This window comes from Caretta caretta, chromosome 18, assembly GCF_965140235.1.
Source record: "Caretta caretta isolate rCarCar2 chromosome 18, rCarCar1.hap1, whole genome shotgun sequence".
Classification (NCBI taxonomy): Eukaryota; Metazoa; Chordata; order Testudines; family Cheloniidae; genus Caretta; species Caretta caretta.
The window spans coordinates 18936367-18956377 of NC_134223.1; the positions used below are offsets into that span (position 1 = coordinate 18936367).

At 44.2% G+C, this 20011-nt stretch overlaps 1 protein-coding gene across 1 annotated transcript in view; it reads left to right on the forward strand.

The window, feature by feature from the left end:
* The window catches only part of PLCH2 (phospholipase C eta 2), a 316564-nt gene extending 298935 nt beyond the window's left edge, over positions 1-17629 (forward strand). Inside the window, exons 22-23 of the mRNA XM_048824566.2 lie at positions 9659-10718; positions 14597-17629. Coding sequence (XP_048680523.2) covers positions 9659-10718; positions 14597-16341 — 2805 coding nt within the window. The 3' untranslated portion in view covers positions 16342-17629. The remainder of the gene's footprint in view (positions 1-9658; positions 10719-14596) is intronic.
* Positions 17630-20011: the final 2382 nt, after the last annotated feature.

Here is a 20011-nt window from a genome sequence, read left to right on the forward strand (position 1 = left end):
TGCAGCTACTATGTGCAAGAGGGATTGTGCAGCATGATGCCGTCCATCAGGGGACACGGTGGGTATGTCTACACTGCAGTTTTAGACACCTGCAGCTGGTCCATGCTCGCTGACTCATGGTAAGGAGCAGTTTAATTGCAGCATAGACATCTGAGGTGGGAGGGTCCCAGAGCCTGGGCTGCCGCCTGTCTACACCACAATTAAACAGCCCCATAGCCCAGGTCAGCTGTCACAGGGCAGTTGTAGGTTTCTTAATCGCAGTGTGGGCATACGGTGTCTGGCTAAGCCGTCCAGGCCCTCTCCTTTCTCCTGCTCCTTTCAGGGACACTGTTGCTGGGGCCAATTGTGAGATCTCTGTTGCTTAGGCAGTTCCATAAACATGAGTCTGCTGGTGGAAAACAAAGCCAAATCCAAACACACACACACACACTCCTCTCTCTCTCTCTCTCTCTCTCTCTGTTTGAAATCATTACATTTTTTTTATGAATGTTCACCTGCCTCTCCAGTTCTCAGTTACAGCTGGGATAGGACGGAGAAGAACCAAAATAATACTAGGAGAGCCGGGTCTGGTGCTATTTCTGACCCAGCCTGAGATAGGAAATGCTGGAAATGTCCAGAGAGTGTCTGTTGGTTCCCGTGAGACCCTATTGTAACTCCTCGGCTGGGGCACAGATGCTTTGCTGAACTGGTGATGGCCCTAAGCCTCCGAGACTGTCACGGATGGCACAACTCACAGCTCCCCTGCCACTATAAACCTGTTTAATTGTGTTTGCTTTTGGGCCTCTGTTGTTCCACTGGTTTTTGACCTGCCATCTTCCCCCCCAGCCCCCCGCATCCTCCTGCCAAAAAAACCCCCAGAAAGGAATGGCTGCCACTATCCTTGCTACAAACCCAAAACAAGGGAGAGAAAAAGGCCAAATGATTACCAGTGCTGCATATCGTAGTATCCAGGTGATTATTTAGCTCCAGAAAGCTTTGTCTGTTATAGAAGAAGCAGCTTCTGGAGCTTAAATCCTGTACCTCCCAAATACTAGTTAGCACTTAATTACTGCAAACTCCACAAGGGGGTTGTCTTTTTTTTTTTTTAAGCTGGAGGAGGATGGAAAGGGGGGAGCATCAGGACTTCATCTATGGCCCCAGGTGATTGGAGAGGGGATGTACAGAGACTATTCCATTTCTGTTACTTCCTGAGTTACCTCCCTCTTTATAAGAGCTACTTCGTGTCTGGCCCCTTCTGCTGCAACATGCAAAAGGAGATGGGCTAGTTTTTGTCCATCTGAAGATGCCAAGAATGAAAACAAACCTGGGGATGAGGGTGGGAGATAAGAAAGAACTGATCCTAAAAACAACAGTAGGCTATAGCTTTTGTACATACACCTTCAAAGGTGAAAGGCCTTATATACCCTTACTATTCCCCTGAGCTATCCAGCTTTCCCAGAGCCATCAAGTGGCTACACTGGCAAGCGAAAGACAAAACTTTTGTTATTCAGAGGTGTTAACAAAAGCACCCCACTGAAAGACACAAGTTTTGCTGATTGCAAGCGCTGGTGGGAACACTGCTCTGTTGACAGGAGAGCCAACAAACAGCGGCTACACTACGTACCTTTTAGCAGCATGGCTGTAGTGTCACGTAGCGTAGACATAGCCTAAGACTCTTCTCTTGGTGAGTGAAATCTTGGCCCCTTGAAGTCAATGGGAGCTTTGTCATTAACCTCCAGAGGGCTGTTTTTAAAGCAGAGCCATTCTTAAACTTGGTTTCAGAGTAACAGCCGGGTTAGTCTGTATTCGCAAAAAGAAAAGGAGGACTTGTGGCACCTTAGAGACTAACCAATTTATTTGAGCATGAGCTTTCGTGAGCTACAGCTCACTTCATCGGATGCATCTTCTACATTTTCCACGGTATGTATCCGATGAAGTGAGCTGTAACTCACGAAAGCTTATGGTCAAATAAATTGGTTAGTCTCTAAGGTGCCACAAGTATTCTTAAACTTGGAAGTCAATTAAATTCAGAGGGCACATTTTCAACTCTTTTTTTCATCTCTTTTTTTAAAAAGCTTCTTAAATGTGCTGGGTTTGTTTTTTTTTTTTACATGGCCCTAATTAAAGGCAGGGGAAAGTGACAGGAGATTTTAATTAGGGCAGCAAGAAATAACGAAATAAACAATAAAGACTTTGTCTCAGTTCAAAGAAGTCTGAGGGGAAGCTAGGGAGCATCTGATGCCAGCCACTGATGGTTTCAGGGTAAAACTGTTTCAAGTGTTGCCTGGCAACAGCCACAAAGGAAGGGGAAGGAAAGTGCCCACCTGCCCAGCCACGTGCTGGGATCAGAGGGGATGGAAAGGGGAGCAATAAGATGAAGGCATTTAATTTCCAGTTAAGTTTCTTTCTAAGGTGCCCACTTCCTTCTAGCCTTTTGCTGCCAGTGGACTGGCTTGTGGTCTCTGGTTTTGTATCTGTTTGCCTTATATGATTCTTAGATGCAGAGAAGTTGTCTCTTCAGCCCTGGTCATCTACAGGTCAAGTTCTACAGTATCTCCTCAGTGCACCCTCTTATGTTACAGCAAGAGGAAGACGACCACCACAAGTACTCCTTTTCTTTTTACGGATACAGACTAACACGGCTGCTACTCTGAATCCTAAACCGTAGTCATCCCTAATCTTTGTGACTGTTTCCTCTGAAGTGTCCTTAGCCCCCTCTTGTGTGGCAGTTCCTTGGTTTAACTGCTCCTAGGAAACTATTTCATATCTAAATTTGCCTTTCTTTAGTTGAAGGCAGGCACTCCCTTTTACTACCTCCTTGGTCAGTCTCGTATAATTATTTGCTTTTCTTGATTTCTCCTTTTTCCCCCGACTAACTTGCTGATAGATCATTTTAATTTGCAGCAGGGTGACGCATTTGTTTAAACCTTTACAGGAACTTTGGGGTTGTTGGATTTTTTTCAGAAAGCTGTCTTACACAAGTAGTTATCTTTAAGCACATCAAAGGACCCCTGTTGTGTCTTGCTGTTTCATCCATGTCTTTATCTCTTAGCTTCCAATCTACTGAGCTGATTTGTTTTCTGAGTGCTTTATTTCCTTTTCATGTTCTCAATATATTACACACCGCTTGTTGCTTCTCATTACCACTGCAGCCTCTTTAGCTTTGCTGTTGTTTATATGCCAATACTGAGATCTCACCTCAGGAAGACACAGATTTTTAATGAGCCTGTGGACACTTCCAATCACATCTTCTACAAAACGTGAGACAAAACACCCCCAGCCCTGTGTCTCCACCTCGCACAACACCTGCTCACCCCAGTCTCTTTGGACCACATTCTGCCACCCTCATGTTAGGGTAGTACCTTGACATGTAAGTAGACTCATTGTAATGAACAGAACTGCAGATGGAGTAAGTTTAGACTCAACAAGGGCAAAAATGGCAGTATCTGACTCACAATCTGCATCTGGACCATTTCCCAGTTGATTATAAAGACTATCGTCAACAAGACTACTGTAGCCTCCATCGGAACCCCTACACCTCTTGTTAGCTCGGACTTCTTGCTTATTTCCTTGGATCAACTTCTGTTTGTCTGCTTTGCTAATGGTTAGAGTTGAAGTCTCCTGCCTCTTAGCAATGTTGCTCCAGTTTCTGTGGTTTGTCTGGTCTCAAATCACGGGATCAGTTCCTATTGTTTAGATTTAGGGCCAGGTCATGAGATGGTGTAAATCAGTGTATTCATTAGAGCTATGCCCAGTTTACACCTGCTGGCTAATTGGCTTATTAACATCAGTTAAGCTATTCTGTTTTATACTAGCTGAGGAATGAACCTTTAAACTGAAAGGATGTTGACTCCAGTTTTTCAGAAAGACTTCTGCTCCACTCCATGTTTCTATCTGGATATAAGTGCTAAAAGACTTTGTAGGCATTAATATTTGCTGGTTTTAGACATCGATGTACTGTAAAATGTCCCCAAATTTCTATTCAGGCTCATTGTATCTGATGTTGCTTATAAATAGAGATGGTTGGAAAATCTGTGAGTAGTTTTTTTATTATTTTTGACCAAAAATTGGGAACTTTCTTAGACAAAAATTTTAACCTCCCCCTCTTGGCATTTTCCAACCAACTTTACTTGAAAATATTATTTTTTTCTGAGTTTGAAAAAGAACTCCGAGTTGATCTCTGGTTAGGAACCTGTGTAAATGCCTTGATCATGTTAATTTTGGGTGGTTCTGTGCTGTGTTTATATTACTGGAACAAACAAATTTTCAAAAACAATTATCAATCAGTAGAGATGGATCAAAACCAGAACCGTATATCTATTTCCCCACACAGCTGGGTGAAAGCCATGTCACATGTCTCAGAACAACCGTAATCAACCTCTGGTTTTGCCTATCCTTACCGATCCATTTGCTCCAGTGCAACTAGCATTCTCCTAAACTTAGGTATTGTCGCTTCTTCGGTAATTCACAGTTGCAAAAATAGGGTGACCCAGCACCTTTAGTTAACTTAATACCTCTTTATGGGCTGTTCTGTCTCCTAAATTTGATCTTCTGTTTCTGTCTCTTCTGTAGTCTATTCATGTATTGTGGAATTTCTCATGTTTTTCTAGATGTGTGTATCTCTTAGAGCCTCCCTCAATGTTTTGTGTCTTACTTGCCTTTACTCTGTCTGTTTGTGATTTCAGTGGACTTCTCTATGTCAAAAAAAAGTCTACTTTTAGAAGCAGAGCAATTTTAGGAGCCTTGAAGGTACCCCCTCCTGACTCAGGAAGGTGTAGTGAGCACCACCACACACCTGCATGCCTCTAACCAGTGAACTCATTAGCATTGTTGTTTCCTTATTAGCATTTTGAAACTCTTCAACTCATATAACATGGATTGTGACATTTTACTTGGTTAGTTTTGTCGGGTCATTGATCAGCCAGAGAGCCCACCATTTATGAAGCAGATCCAGGATAAAAATCTTTCTTCCTCCCAACCCATCCCCTTCCCCCCCCTCCTTGTTGTCTCTTCTTCCACATCCTATCTTTTTTTCATTTTTTTTAAGCTACAGTTCAAACCGTTTCCTTCAGTTGTATGTGATATCATTAAACATAATGTGGTTAAGTTTTGGGAAAGTCAACAGTGAGGACCAAAGGGTCTGGTGCTGATTTCTATAGGTCTGCTTTGAAGAAGGAAATCGCCAGCACTGTTTGCAAAAGCTAGAATTGGAGCTGAAAGCAGATATTCTGGATCTTCTTCTAAATGACTCTTGTTTTTACTTTTTTTTTTTCTTTTAAACCAAATTTGCATTGGATTTGGGATCTTGAATCGGTAATTTGATTCAAGCATTAATGACAAGTCTAACAGATGCACCAAATAAGCTAGAATGATACCTGGGGCCCTTCACTGCACATCACCCATTCCATCAGTGGGCCACTTTCTTTCGTTTTAATTGGGGTTATTTGTGTGTGTGTGTGTGTTTGGAGATTTTTCTGAATTTTGCAAGTATTTTGTAATGGGTCTGATTATCATTTTATGGTAGTAAATTAGTGCACTTGCCAACTTGTCTCAATTGGATTCTGCTTGGAAACTTCATATTTTGGCTGGTATAATTTCTTTCCCGCTCTGGTTATTATCAGATGCGGTTGCTCAACAACAAATGTTTAACCTAGCTTTGAATTTCTCCAGTGAAGTTGAGTCCACAATCTCCCTTAACAGCTTGTTCTATTGCCCGAAATGTCACAGAGAGCTTATTTGTTTGTAGTGTTGTTATAGCCCTGTTGGTCCCAGGATATTAGAGAGATAAGGTGAGTGAGGTATTCTCTTTTATTGGACTGTCTTCTGTTGGTGAGAGATGCAAAGTTTGGACCTACACAAAGCTCTTCAAATCTCTTTTGCCCACACAGAGCTTATTGATATTTAACCTCAGTTTTCCCTGCCCTATACTGTTTGCACTTCCTTTGTTGGCTTATGGGAATAATCAGTCCCTGTCTTCTTTCTTTAAACAGGTATGTTTCTTCTTCACACAGAAACATGCTTACTCTTGCTGGGTGTAAGGCTGATCCAAACCCTACTGAAGTCGAAAGAGAAGTTCCTGTTGACTTCAGTGGGTTTTGGATCAGGTCCCTAAACTATGATTTTTATGGGCTAGGTTTATAGGCTCACACAGAGCAGCTTTATACCCAGTCTGGCCGGCTGGTTGAACTGGGTGTGCAGCTGCTTCCTAGCTCTGAAGCCATGCAGAGCAGGCAGAGCATCCTGGTGAATCTGACCATGTGTTCCGGAGTAGGAAAGTAAAATTAAATTGAACACTTCTGTACCTACAAATGGTATTGCAGAAATGTGACCTCCTCTGTGACATCACAGGGCAACGGATCCAAAGTGACTGCAAGCTAACTTCTAGCTGCTAGCGACACTGAATCAGTTGCAACGTTTATCTCCGAGCTGATAAATTTCAAGCCCTGGCTTATGGGGGCCTCTGATAAGAGCATGTGTACTCCTCTTTACACTCCAAATAGAGGACAGAGATTACCCTGCTACCACAGGGGAATTTGATCAAACTGCAAACGAGACAGAGTTCAGGGAGGGATGAACTGGTTAGAGCCGATCAACAGAAGCAAGTTATATAAAAAGATGCTCCAAGCACACAGTCAAAACCAAAGGAGCCCTTTATTATGCATGAGCATCTTGTTACTTAAAAAGTTGGCAAGTACACCTGGAATGTTTATAGGAATGCTGAAACTTTGTAAAATTCACTGAATTGTAAATCAACTGGGGGAGGGTGTGGGGAATTGTCTGTGTTTAACATTTGGATAAGCATTGAAATGTATTTATTATGGCTCTGACTGCCTTTGCTTGTTTATAATGTGTTTCTCCAATGATGAAAATGTGCATGAGGGACATTTGGATGAGGAGGTTGTATGATGGGAATTGATTAAAACGCAATCCCATGGGTGGGGAGGGCCAGAATACGTCCTTGAGACGGAAACATTTCTGGTGCTGGAGCCTGGATATATGGTCTCCTGTATGCTATTATTATGGCACCCATGATAGTCTTCTGTTTGCTATAGAACAGAATGTGGCATTTTATAGCTGTTTTAGACTTCCCTACAGTTACTAAAAAAATGTAAAGATCAGTTTGAATGACAGGGTTATTTTTGTTTTTGATGAGGCATGTGGGATTTTTTTAATTGAAGGGGCATTGTCTGATTAAACTGTCAGCTTAAAAATTGAAACCGCACCCATGTTACTAAGAAGGCATTGGCTGATTAAAAATGGAATGATTTTTAAAAATACATTTTTAGCTTGACCCCATTTCTGTTGTTTTGTGTTTTCAGCTGTTGTGTGTCAATCATTCTGGACCTCTCTGTTCTGCTTTGGACCCTGACTCTCTCCTGCCTTGCACACCATGTGCTCAGTTACTCCTATGCAAAGTGTTAGGGTATGTCTACGACGTGGCTATGTAGATGTGGCTCCAGCCCTGGGAGAGAGGTCTCCCAGCGCTGTAATAAAATCACCTCTGCGAGGGGAGTAGCTCCCAGCGCGGGTGCACTGTCAACACTGACATTTTACAGCGCTGAAACTCTCATCACTGGGGGGTGTGTGTTTTTTCACACCCCTGAGTGAAGAAAGTTGCAGCGCTGTAAGTGGCAGTGTAGACAAGGCCTTAGAGAGGGGAGAATTCTGATTGGAAGCATTTGACACCCACTCTGCACAGTTGTTAACTGACAGCACAAGATGAAAGGCCGTGGAGATTCAGCCCCATATTTCTACTCACTTTTTCTGCCGGGTACTCATGCAGTAGCCCAGTGCTGTTGTGTCTGGGTTTCCAGTATTACAGGTGACTTATTGAATTGCAAAAACATAATTTTTAATTGACTTTTTAAAAAAAACCTTTATTGGGTTTTTCTTCCAGACTGGCCTAGCCTAAATGAAGTGACTCTTTTAAAATAATTGTTTGTTTGCAATATATATTATTAGTTTTATTTGTATTATGGTCGGGCCAAGGGGAAGCCCTGTGCCACGGTATGCAGTACTGCTCTGCAGGGTGACACACAGCTCTCCTCTGAGACTTTCTGCCTTTCCTGGTGGCAGCTGGCACAACAGGAATGGCCTTGGTCCATAGCCAAGGAAAAGGTGGCCCAGGATGAGGGTGAAAGGAAAGAGGCTTGGGACAGTCACTCAGGCTGGCTAAATCCATGCTGTCGTCACTGGCTTAGTGAGGCGAGGGCTCTGCCAACACCAGTGGGTTAGAGAAAGGCCACTGAGATGTCGAGGGAGCCTCTGATTTTAAAAAGTGCAGCACAGTGTGTAGGCTCACAAATCAGCACGGGCAGCCCCTAGGGACTCTTTCCATTGGCTATTTCCCCTTCCTTTTGTCCTGTAGCAGAGCCAGTTACAGGTGTTTGGCCTGGCTGGAGGGGGAATGAACGTGGTGCTTGGATAAGCCAGCTACGTAAACCACTGCAGTGAAAGCGGGAAGCTGTTCCCTGGACATGCACAGCTGACGTCTTTATCTTGTTGAATGGTACCCTGCACCATTTCTAGGAAGCTTTGCATTGGAGAACCAGGGAGGGGTTAACGGCCTGCCTTAGATAGATACAGCAATGTCAGGTGAAAGAGCTCTAGCTAGGAAGTAACTCACAATACCTAATATTATTTTTTAAGGTGCTCGTCCAATTCCCATTGAGGTCAGTGGAAGAACCCTGTGGACTGAAATAGAGTTGGATCAGACCCTAATGTCATAACTGTCGCTCGGCTAAGAAGTTGCTGAGAACATTACAGGTGTAATGTTGTCCGTTTGTTGAGTGCCATCATTGTGGGACTCAAGACACTGGCTGATCTGGGTAACCAGAGACATTCAAAGTTGCTGTAATGTACATTCTTAATATGTTTTTTACATTTAGGGTTACTACTGTTTAAAGTATTTTTTTAAACATTAAAACACTTTCAGTGTTTGTTAAAATTAAATATAAATTAACTATTTTAAGCAGTTTTATTTTGTTAAGGGAAAGCACTAACTTTGCAACAAATTTGTAAGTCTCTACTTACCCTGGATTCCACTGAAGAGTTGATTGCTTCTTCTCCCCTCACCCCCAAGTTCTGCTCTGCATCCTCATAGTGAGCCTGTGGGTGTGAATCATTCACACTTGCGGGCACATTGGAGGGCTGACCCACCAGCTGTGCCATGGAGATAGCAAAACAATAACTAGTATTTTGAAAAAGTTCCTTGAAATTCATCGTTGGGAGCCCCAAGGCTGTAAATTTATGAGTACCCCAAAGATTGCTGCTTTCAGCAGGCATTGGGGCACTCTGCACCTTTCAGAATTCAGGTCCTTATTTAGAGTTTTTCTCTCCAGTATCTTGCCCCTGTGGATTTCCTTGTAAGGAGATGTGTAGTACTAATACAAGGATTATTAATACAAGAATAAAGCTAAAGGAAGGGTCATTAATACAGGAATAAAGCTGGTTGGAAAAATTAAAACAACATTTCAATGAAAAACAGCGATGAAATTCTGCAAACCAATTTGCCTTCTCCATCCCCGTCATTTTCCAACCAGTTCCGGTGCTGGGCAGTGACAATTTCACAGGAATTGGGGAGGGGAAACACTCCTTTGCACTTTACTGCACCTCAAGTACTTGTGTGCCAGGGCAGACATGCACATCTTCTATTACGGGGGTTTCTTTTATTTTCCAGGTCAAGCAAGCTCTGGGCTTAAAAGGTCTATTTCTCAGAAATCCAAAACAGGCCTCGCTAGACAGTCATGCTGCTGGTCAGCTCCATCGCAAACACTCCTTTAGCAGCCACATTTTACGGCGGACGGCCAGCGCCCCTACCAAGAGTCAGAAGAAGAACAAGAAAGGCTTTCCCGAGATTGTTATCGACACCAAAGACAACAGCTCTGAAGGGGCCAGTGAAGACCACGAACTGGAAGATTCTTCGCAGCCTCGCTTTGACAAAGAGCCAGAAAGCTCCTCTCCATCGCTGGCTCCCAGAGAGGGGGCCAACGGAGAGGTACATGGCAAAGGGTTGAAAGGTAAGGCCCATAGTTCTGGTAAAGGTAAAGGCCAAACTCGTACTCATGGGGGTGCAACTTTCAGTGAGCCTACACGGAGGTCCAACAGGGTCCGTCTTCAGGAGCACCAGCAGGAGAAACAGAGCGTCTTTGCACGCTGCGCCATCAATGGCTCTGGTAGGATCGGAGTGGCAACCAATTGCATGAAATGCATGATTGGTTCCAAGGAGAGCCCCGATCTAGAATGCAAGTGGAGTGACCATGCTACCAGGCTAATTGCTAAAGATATGCTGCACCATGATCAGTATAGCAGTATAACGGGAGACGAGAGGTTAGAACTAAAAAATTGGGGTATAACAGAGCAACCCAGGCCTCGGTCAGATTTGCAGACTTGCAGCAGCCTCGGAACGGCCAGTGATCAACCAAGGAGCACTCAGTCCTTTGTGACTCCAGGGAAGAAAAATGGTGAAACTAAATGTCACGGGATGAAAGGTCATCCCCGGCAGAGGTGGCCGTGCCAATCAGGTGGCAAGTATGGAAGCACTGTCAACTTGGTGACAGCCAGCAATGGCTCAATATCCTCCAACTCAAGCAGTCTAGAGAGTCTTGGAAGCCCAGAATTCCCCAAGCGCTTGTCTGAGAATTCCCGAAGGCAAGTGGGCACCCTTCAGAGGGAAATGAATGCCTTGTTCATTCAAAAATTGGAGGAAATTCGAAGTAAATCCCCTATATTCTTTACTGGTAAGACCAGATTTTTTTCACCCCATTTGCCTTAGATCACCTCATTGCCTTGGCTTCCTCATAGCTCCTCCCCTTAGAAGCTCCCAGATTTTTATTTTGCCATCATAGCTCATTTTGTTTTTTTCAGTGAAAGAAAAACATTTCTGCATAAATATGCTTTGTTTTGTTCCCTAGTTGTATCTGATCTAGACTGGTCCTTTCCATACCTAGCAAACCATCTTCAGTAGCACATCCATCTGTCGTCCATGAATGTGGAGTGGAGATTTTAATCATGAATAAAGTATGATACTAAGTAAATTTTGAAACTCCCAACCAGAGCATTGCTTAGAGATTGAATTGGAAAAGGAACACTGCTGTCCATCCTGATTGTCATCCTCATTATCGTTATTATCTGTATTGCAGTAGAGTGCACAAGCCAGAGCAGGATAGGGACTTAGTTGTGCTAAGCACTGTACAAACACACAATTAAAGACAGTCCCAGCCCCAAGGAACTTACAATCTAGATATTCTCTATTTCAGCTACTATTTATGGGCTCAATGCAGGATTACTGGGTGAGGTTCTCTGGCCTGGGCTACGCATTAGGTCAGACTAGATGAACATAATAGTCCTTTCTGGTCTTAAACCCTATGAATTTATAAACCCCATGACAATGCAAACACTTAAGTACCTGCTGAACTTTAAGCATGTGATTTCAGTGCAACTTACAAACATGCTTTAAAGTGAAGCATTTGTGTGTCTGCAAGGTGGGAGCCTACCATGGATGTCCTCTTTAATTCTCTTAAAGGACACTATCTAGATTAAAAATTATTCTATTTCTTTAAAAAAAAGTCTTGCTAATGAGATTGTAGATTATTAAAACTGAAAGATTTTTTTTTCAAACAATACTGTTCCCTGTCTTTGCCATCTGCCATCTTAAGGTTGTATGTCTGGGATTTCTAAAGCAGCTAAGGGAGTTAGACATCCAGGGTGAAATTTCAGAAACACTTAAGTAACTTAGGTGCTTTTAAAAAGATTATTGCCAACTCCCATTAAATTTCACTGCAGTTTATTTCAGGCTCCTTTGAGAGCCCCAACCAAAGCCTAAAGAGCTTCTAGAGGGGAAGCCAAGACAGATTTGCCTTCCATGGATTAGGCTGCTCCTTATATCTTTTTTAATTTCAATTTTTAATTTTGCTTTAAATGATCTGCTCTGAACATCTGGATTATGTTTTATCGCCAAGTCGCATAGCATGAAATTAAATCAAAACTGCGGAACCCTTTGTGTATCTGGATTGTTCATAAGCTCCAAGAGATGCAACATATGGAACCATTTACCATTGTCTGTGCCAGCGGGCGGGAGCCCCACCCCAGCCTCCTAAGTCACTGCAGAAATATTAAGATAGGCTCGAAATTTGATTAAATCCACCCGACTTCTCAAGTGTAGAATCACAAACCTTTAAAAGGATGAAAGAGGCATTTGGATTGGATGTTGATGAGCTAGTGACCAAATATTAGGGTTGCATAAACTGCAAGCATTCTCCGTCCACGTACTATTTCAGTGCACTGTGCAAAGACCCCCAAGGAGCCAATACAGATAGGCTAATCTAACGACACTTCAGAAATAAACGTTGTGTTGGTGAAAGATGCCAGAAGGATGGGACAGGAAACTGAAGGCCCCTGCTTGGCCACAGAATAGGGAGAGCTCTGGCAGCAGCAGTGTGAGCCTTGGTTCTTTTGCCATGCTAACGGGACAGTGAACATTCAGCCCTCGGCACTTCTGAGCGCCCACAGTGGTATTGATCAGCACCACTGGTAGGGAATTTTTTCACGTGGGTACTTGCCTTATAGATATTAGACTGAGACACCCTCCCCGACTAGTGGTATATAGGCCACTGAACAGCCATCTGATGCTTCCAGTCACTGAGCTAGGATGAAGTCCAAGCTTAGTATGCTCAGCCCCCGCACTGGGCAGTGCCAGAGTCAATGGTTCATGTGCAGGGGATCTATGAAAGGGATGTGCAGAGGGGGAGAAGTCTTTCCTTCCTCCAGCCTGCTGGCTTGGCATGGAGTTGGTATGCAGCCACTAACACAGTCTAGGGGCTATGAAAGCCCCATGGGTCCTTGCCTGCCCCAAGCAGTCTAGGAAACATACTGATTTGGGCCTGATCCAGGAACGCTGACATAAATGGAAGCTTTGCCATTGATTTCAGTTGAGCAGATTTGGGTCTTTGGGACTTTTTCTTCTACCTGGGAGGAAAAGGGCTGGAGAGGGGAGAAAGTTGAAGCTACTTACCAGTCCTCCTAGAAACCAGCAAGGTTGACTCTTGGCAGGGCATCTGCTTTCATGCAGCTAGACCACTAGACTGGTCCCATGATTGACCCCAGTCAGCGAGGAACTATGGCTGGAGATGGATGAATGGACAACATCCAGATGACAGCAGGAACCTGCCCCTGAACCTGTCAGATATGTCTACACTTATTGTTGATTTACCTTGCTGCATGCATGCCCTGCTTGTGTGATATGTAATGCAGCTTTATGCTGAAGTCATGTTCTGCTCGCCCCAAGATAACTAGCATCTGCTGGAAAGCTCATTTGTGCCCAGTTAGTGCTTCTTTTATAGCAACTCCAGAATGTCAAGTAAGGCAAAAATCAGAGGTGGTTTCAGACTCAGGTTACATGTTTCCAAAACTTCCTTGAACAGTTACAAATTTTCCAACTTCTTTTTAAAACAAAAACCTTTGGTCTGGGTCCAATTTATGCAATCCATTGTGTGCTCTGGTTGGTCAAAAATTCTTAGGATCCTACAAGAAATGTATTACTATCTGTGTCTATTTCCCTCTCGCTCCCCACTAATCGATCCTTTTATCTGCTCCTGCCTTCCGTAAATTAACTGGATTTTTTCCTCTGTTCTATCCTCCTCCACGTGCACACTCTCTCTCTGTAGTTAAGAACTGAAAGGACAAGCAAGTTCAAGGTAACTGTTTATTGAGTGTCACTGATGCAAGCATTGTGTTGCCCGGGTTCCTTTTTAGTTTCCAGGCATCTTATAACTACCTCCTCCTTGTACTCCTAAACCTGCTGCCTGGCTTCTTTCTGCTGCTTTGCTAGTTCTTGGAGCATGTTGGCATTTTGGTCAGCGGGCAGCCTTTTGTTTGTGTGTTTGGTTTTTTTTTGGCATGATTGTTTTGTATGTCAGGATATACAGGATAAAGAATATAACCTGAGCATCTGTTTTGTTCAGGCAACTGGCTACTCCAGTGACTTCTCAAGAGTGGACTGTCAGCTTTGTTTTCATCGGCATGCCTTCGTGTGTGGTCTTTGAAAAATAAATGACAAATTCATTTGTCAAAATAAGGTGGTGCTTGCTGATAAGTAACAAAATGGGCAAAAAGCTGAAAAGGATTTTTTAAAAATCACTTGGGTTTTCATCTCTTCCACTGCCCCTGCACCACCTTCCTCTTGAACTACGATGGATGCCAAACACGTCACCAGCTGGTCAAGCAGCGATCTTCTGACTTTTGTCTCATGCTGGCCGTTCTCAGTGCTGCTGAAGGATAGAACAGTTCAAACAGATGGGGGATGGGGTCAGGGTTGTTTTGCTTCTTTGGATATGTATAATCAGTGAAGTAACATGCTACAGATATGGTCAGAAGTGACTAGTTATTTTTGTGTGTCTCATTGATGCTCATCGCTTTCTGAAGATTGCATGTCTTCAGCTGGGTACCCAACATCACGACGAGTTACTTTTGAAAATCCTGGCCAACATTTCTGACAAATGACAGTTTTCATAGCAAAGGGATATTGAGTAAAATATGCATCTGTAAGTGAATCAGCATTGTTGATAGTTTGATTAACCTTTACATTGCCCATGTATTTTTTTTCTCTCCCTCCCATTAGGCGTCTGCCAGCTCTCAAGGCAGAGGTCAGTCACTTCTTTATGCAGCCTAGAAACTATGACCGAAGAACCCATCGTTGCCAATGAAAAACAACATGCTGGTTCTTGTATTCCTCTGCCTGTTAACCCCAGCAGCGATTCTGAACAAGGGTCTGTGTCTCATCATTCCAGTGAATCTAGATCGGCAGGAAGTAGCCCAACAGACCAGCCTGAGAAAGCTGCTCTTGCTCATGAACCACAGGCAGGCTTGGCTTCAAAAGACCAAGTGCTCGTAACTCCAGGGACAGCAGCCACAAGCACGTTGGGCCAGGAAGGTAAAAGTAGAAGCACAAAGGGACCACTCGAAGATGGGGGTGACTGGGAAAAAACCCATGGTAGTGGTGAAGATCAGTCTGGTTTGGCAGTGTATCCTCAACGAACCTGGGGGATGTTGGCACCGAGTGATACTTCAGTCCATTCCACTGAAAGCTGCCAGAAGCAACAAGACCGTGTATATCAAAGGTTACCAGATGTGAACTGCACTGCCGTATCCATAAGCCAGAAGGATGGTGCCACAACCAGCCCACCACGACCAAGCCACCTCAATAACAGCACCCAGCCGACTTTGCCTCTAGATGCTTTCCAGAGACTCCAGCCTGCCTGGGCTCCGACTGCTTCTGTTTCTCTGACCAGCTCTCACGTATTAGTGAGGAGGTCGAAGAACGAAGGGCACAAGAGTTCTGACTACTCAGCCTTAATGAAAAATCCAAGTAGCCTGTCCCCGGCAGCAGAAGTGTACTCTGATGCCACTGTTCATGACCAGATCTGGAACAAGCTAGATTCCAGCAGTCACCGGGACAGTATGTCTTCCTCCTCCAGCATGTCATCCAACGACACTGTGATAGACCTCTCTCTGCCCAACCTAGCTCGCAAAAGCCTTCCAGACCTAGGTACCCATCACGAAAACATTGAGACCATTGCTGTGAGAAAGGGCATGCGCCCCCGGTCTGCTACGACATCTGGTAATGAAATGCCAATAGTGACCAAGAGCAAATCCAATCCCAACCTGCGGGCCAGCCAGACGTCCGTTGATGAGCTGCATGCCAGGCCTCTGGCCAGGGTTCCTCAAGATGCATTAGCCTCCATCCCAAGGAGGCATACCTGGAGCAGGCTCTACATGGAAAGTCTCAAACAGTCTTCTGTCAAGTCCAAAGCCCAGGATAAAGCAGGGACCAGCCAGGCAAAATCCAAAAGCCTTGGGGATCTTACCTCCGATGACATTGCGTGCACTTTTGAAAGCAAGTACCGGAGCATCAGCAGGAGCTTCGTCACTAAGTCGATGCGAGAGCAGCGCCGCTCCTCAGGTATAAGGTCCTCGGCCAAGCCGCAGGACCAACTGACCGAGCAGCTGAAGAAGCTGACAACCTTTCAGGAGGAAAACGACATCACCTCCCCAACTAGCCTCGAGCCAGTTGAATCCGAGGAGGAAGAGGAGGGCTTGCTCCTCCGCAGGTCGTCCTCTCGCAGCCAGAGCAGGGTGCGGTACGTTGCCAATCGAGCCAAGCAAGCCCAGGAGAGGCAACGGCTGCAGAGCCTGGGCCAGATCAATGGGAGCCCCATTGAGGAGAGGGGGATCCCCGAGGGAGCCTGCTGCATTGCAAAAGGAGTTTGTACGGATTCAGCTGCCCCCCGTCTGCTGACACCCCAGCTAAAGAACCAAACGGATTTTAACCAGGACACTGAGGTCTTCTTCATGCTGAAACTCTAATGCTGGGAAACACTGAACAAGGTCGATATTTACATTCCAGTCTGAGCAAAACTTGGAAACCCGAGAGGTGTGAAATGTCCACACGCATGATAACATTTCTTCGCCCCCCTTGAAGATAAAGCAACCAAAGAGATTGGCTGTGAAGAGATGGATGACAGCGTATTGGACATCCAAAATTAGGGCAGGCCCAGTGGAGTCAGCAGTTTGCAGATACGGTTACAGTTTTAAGGGCCTGGGGTTTTTGGGGGGTGGCTTGTTTTGTTTTGGCAGCCTCTACTCTGGCCTTTTTTTCTATCTGACCACCAATTTGCTCCTTCAGTTGTCCGTGCACTCAAGCCACGTTGCTTCCGCCTGCCAGGTAAACCTCTGTGTGACACTAGTGGTGCCCACAGCTACTTGCTCCCGCAAATGCAGGTCCATAAAGGGAGGCCTGGCTTTAAAATCTGGCCCCCAGCTGTTTTTCTGAAGAGGCTGAGGCAGTCTGAGATAGTCAAAACCATAGTATAGCTGTTTTTCTGTGTTAATAATCCAGCCAGCAGAGTCCACCGCCCAGCCTGGTCTTGTATGTTCCAATGAAAGTCCCCAATGCCTCATTCTTTTAAGCTGAGGAAGAGAAATCTCTCCATGTTCAGAAGCAGTGCTTTTAACCCAGTCTGTCTATATATACAAACTGTGTCAAGTTATTGTTTCAGAACCCTAATTTTGGGGGAGAAGGAAGGTGCTCGAAAACAGACAGGAAATGTCTTCTATTGACTTTGTTTAGCTCTGCAATAGTTAAAATGAATGCTACTATTCCTTTGAAAAGAGAATTGACCCTTTTAGGTGAGATTTTAACCATGCTGCTGTACATAGCACCTTCAGGATGAATTTTACTTTTTTCTGTTATGCACTGCCATGCAAGATTTTTGAGCGTATGTTTTAAAAAGATATATATATATATATATATACACACACACACACACAAATTTTAGGTTAACATATTTAGAATGAAACCCAACCTAAACAGAATAATTTTTTCATTTTTTAACCTTTTTTATTTTTAGTTTATTTTTGTCAGGATTATCATTTGTTGTTTGAGATGAGATGTACATTTTATTGGTGTGGGAGGAGAATGTTTGTTGAGATGTGTTTTTAAAATGGAGCTAAAGTTTTAATTTTATTTGCCTAGTCCCTTTTATTGGGGGTATTTTTGTTTTTGTTTGTAACGATTCCTCTCTGGATAGTTCAAAATTTTAAAATCTATTTGTAAAGCCGTCTGACACTACTCAAATAAAAGCATTTAACCTTTTTCAGCTTCCAGACTGTTTAGCTGCAGCCAAACAAGAGAAGTTCCCGGGATTTCTTATGCTCCCTATAAGATTGTTATGGAAATGTGCCTAATTTCCCGTTTTCCACTTCCATGATACATGCCATTTAATGGACCACCTTTCCAAGGTGCCACCCATTTTGGATCCCACACAACTTATGTCCATCAGCTCCACCGAAATGCAGCCCACTCTGGTTAGAGGGTGGCCTCCCATTGTGTCACAATAGCCTCACAACCATTATTCAGGGTGTGTGGGTTCAAAAGGGATGGGGGTGCCTCTAGCTGACAATTCTAGGTGGCCCTGTATCTTCCCCCTCTATAAAGGCCTGAACCAAGGACCTAATGTAAAGTCCACTGAAGTCAATGGAAGACTCCCACTGAGGGCACTGAGATTTTGCTCATTCCTGTAGCAGTCCTCAGTGGCTGCCAAGCTGTTCGGTGGAGGGTCTCTATTGCTGCATTGGAGCCTGCGGCTAGAAGGTACGAGATACAGTCCTGGGCAGCTGCAGCCTTCTGGAGCGTTCATCTGTAAGAGCTGTCCCGTGCCCACGAAAGCTGCGCGTGGTGAGTAGAACGGGGGGAGGTAAACGTGGACTGTTTACTCTGTGGAGCAGTGGTGGAAGTGAGGTTAAGCTTGACTGAAGACAGAGTGGCAAACCTCTGCTCTGATGCTGAAGGCCCTTGGTCTTTGCTCTTTCATGTCTCTGTAGGTTTCATACAAAAATGCCCCTCCCACCCCCGTGTGCAGCAAGGTGCATATTGCTCAGTTCACGCTATTTACGCTGGAAGGACAATCCACCTGCTTTGTGTTGCAGGGTATCCAATACTCATGGAGTTGGATCCACAGATAGTCGGGGTCAATTTGGCCACAGGCATTTCAGACCTGGATATTGGATCATAAAGCCACTTTATTGGATGATCACTAGTGACTTGTTGATCACAATGCATAGAGGGACAGCTTAGGGAGGCTAACTTCTCTGACAGAGCTTTTAAAGTGACATTGAACTGTTATCATACAGCAAAGTCTAGCATCCTTAAATCTCCCCAGATGGAAATCTTATCACTCCAAATGCCAATTGGACAAAAGTTTTACTAGACTCCCAGGGCACAGGGACTATGGTAACGCTTATTGAAGTGGCCCAACGGGATCTTTTCAATCTCTGAAGAATAATGCCGATTGGCAAAGCGGAATGCGTGACTTGCCAGGACTCGTCCCGCATTGTCACCAACACAAAGCAGCTCCCATTAATATTCACAAGACACCAAGTTGGACTCTTATGCCATTTATCATTGGGCTGAAAAGCTGTATGTTTTTGTACTTAAAACTAGAAACCCATAGAGCAGAGTGTGTCAGTTTAAGAATGTTAATAGTTTATTTTAAGCTCCCCTGCTGGGTTCAGGTAGGGAATGGGGAGAGGCATTTAAAATGCATTTTAGTTTGGGGTTTTTTTAATCTAGTTTCATAATCTGATTCTCTGTATTCAACTGATTAAATACCTTTTTATTTAACTAATGAACAATATGAAAGTCAAAACCATGAACCACTTCCAGCCACTTGGCTTTTTTCACAGTTATGAAACCTGCATATTGTTTTAACACCCTCTGGTTCATTTGGATTTTGTCACCTGCTTGTAGGTCTATAGCAACTGTCTCTTAAGCACATTTGGACGGTTCGCAGTGTTCCAGTAAACCCAGGGGACAGTAAATGCTGCTACGTAGAAGACTTTTAATGATGTGTTCAAGTATCTATTCTAGGGGGATTTTCTTTCACGGTGTCTACAGAAGTTTAATAAGCCGCCTTAATTTCTCTCCTCGCGTTTAATCTTCTTGGCTAGCACACTGGTTTCTCTGTGTCCTATTCTGCATTCTTGCTCGGTTGGTTGGATGCTGCTGTCCAGAGCTGATCTGCGGATGGAAGTCAGGAAAGTGCTGTCACCCACTGTATTGCCTAAAAAATTGTGGGACAGGTGGGGGAGATTTTCTAAGGTACAAGCGGGAGCCAGGTCCCCAAACCCCACTGACTTCCACTGGGAGTTGGCGGGCGACTAATTGCACTATGTGCCTTTGATCAATCTCCCCTTCCGTCAATATACCAGCAGACACAATGAAAAGGCAGGCCCTGCCCGATGGAGATTACAATCGACTTTTAAAAAGGGAGGATGCCACAAATAGAGCACAAATTAACTGTCAGATTATGATGATTATTGTAATTAGCAGCAGTCACGGGACACCCCCTGCCTTGCCAGTATCATTCACTCCCGGACATCTGAAGTAATCAATAATAATCATGAATGATCAGTAGCTGCAAACATTCCCGTTCCTATAACAGGTGAAGTGGTTCTACAGCGCTCTCTGGCCTCAGAG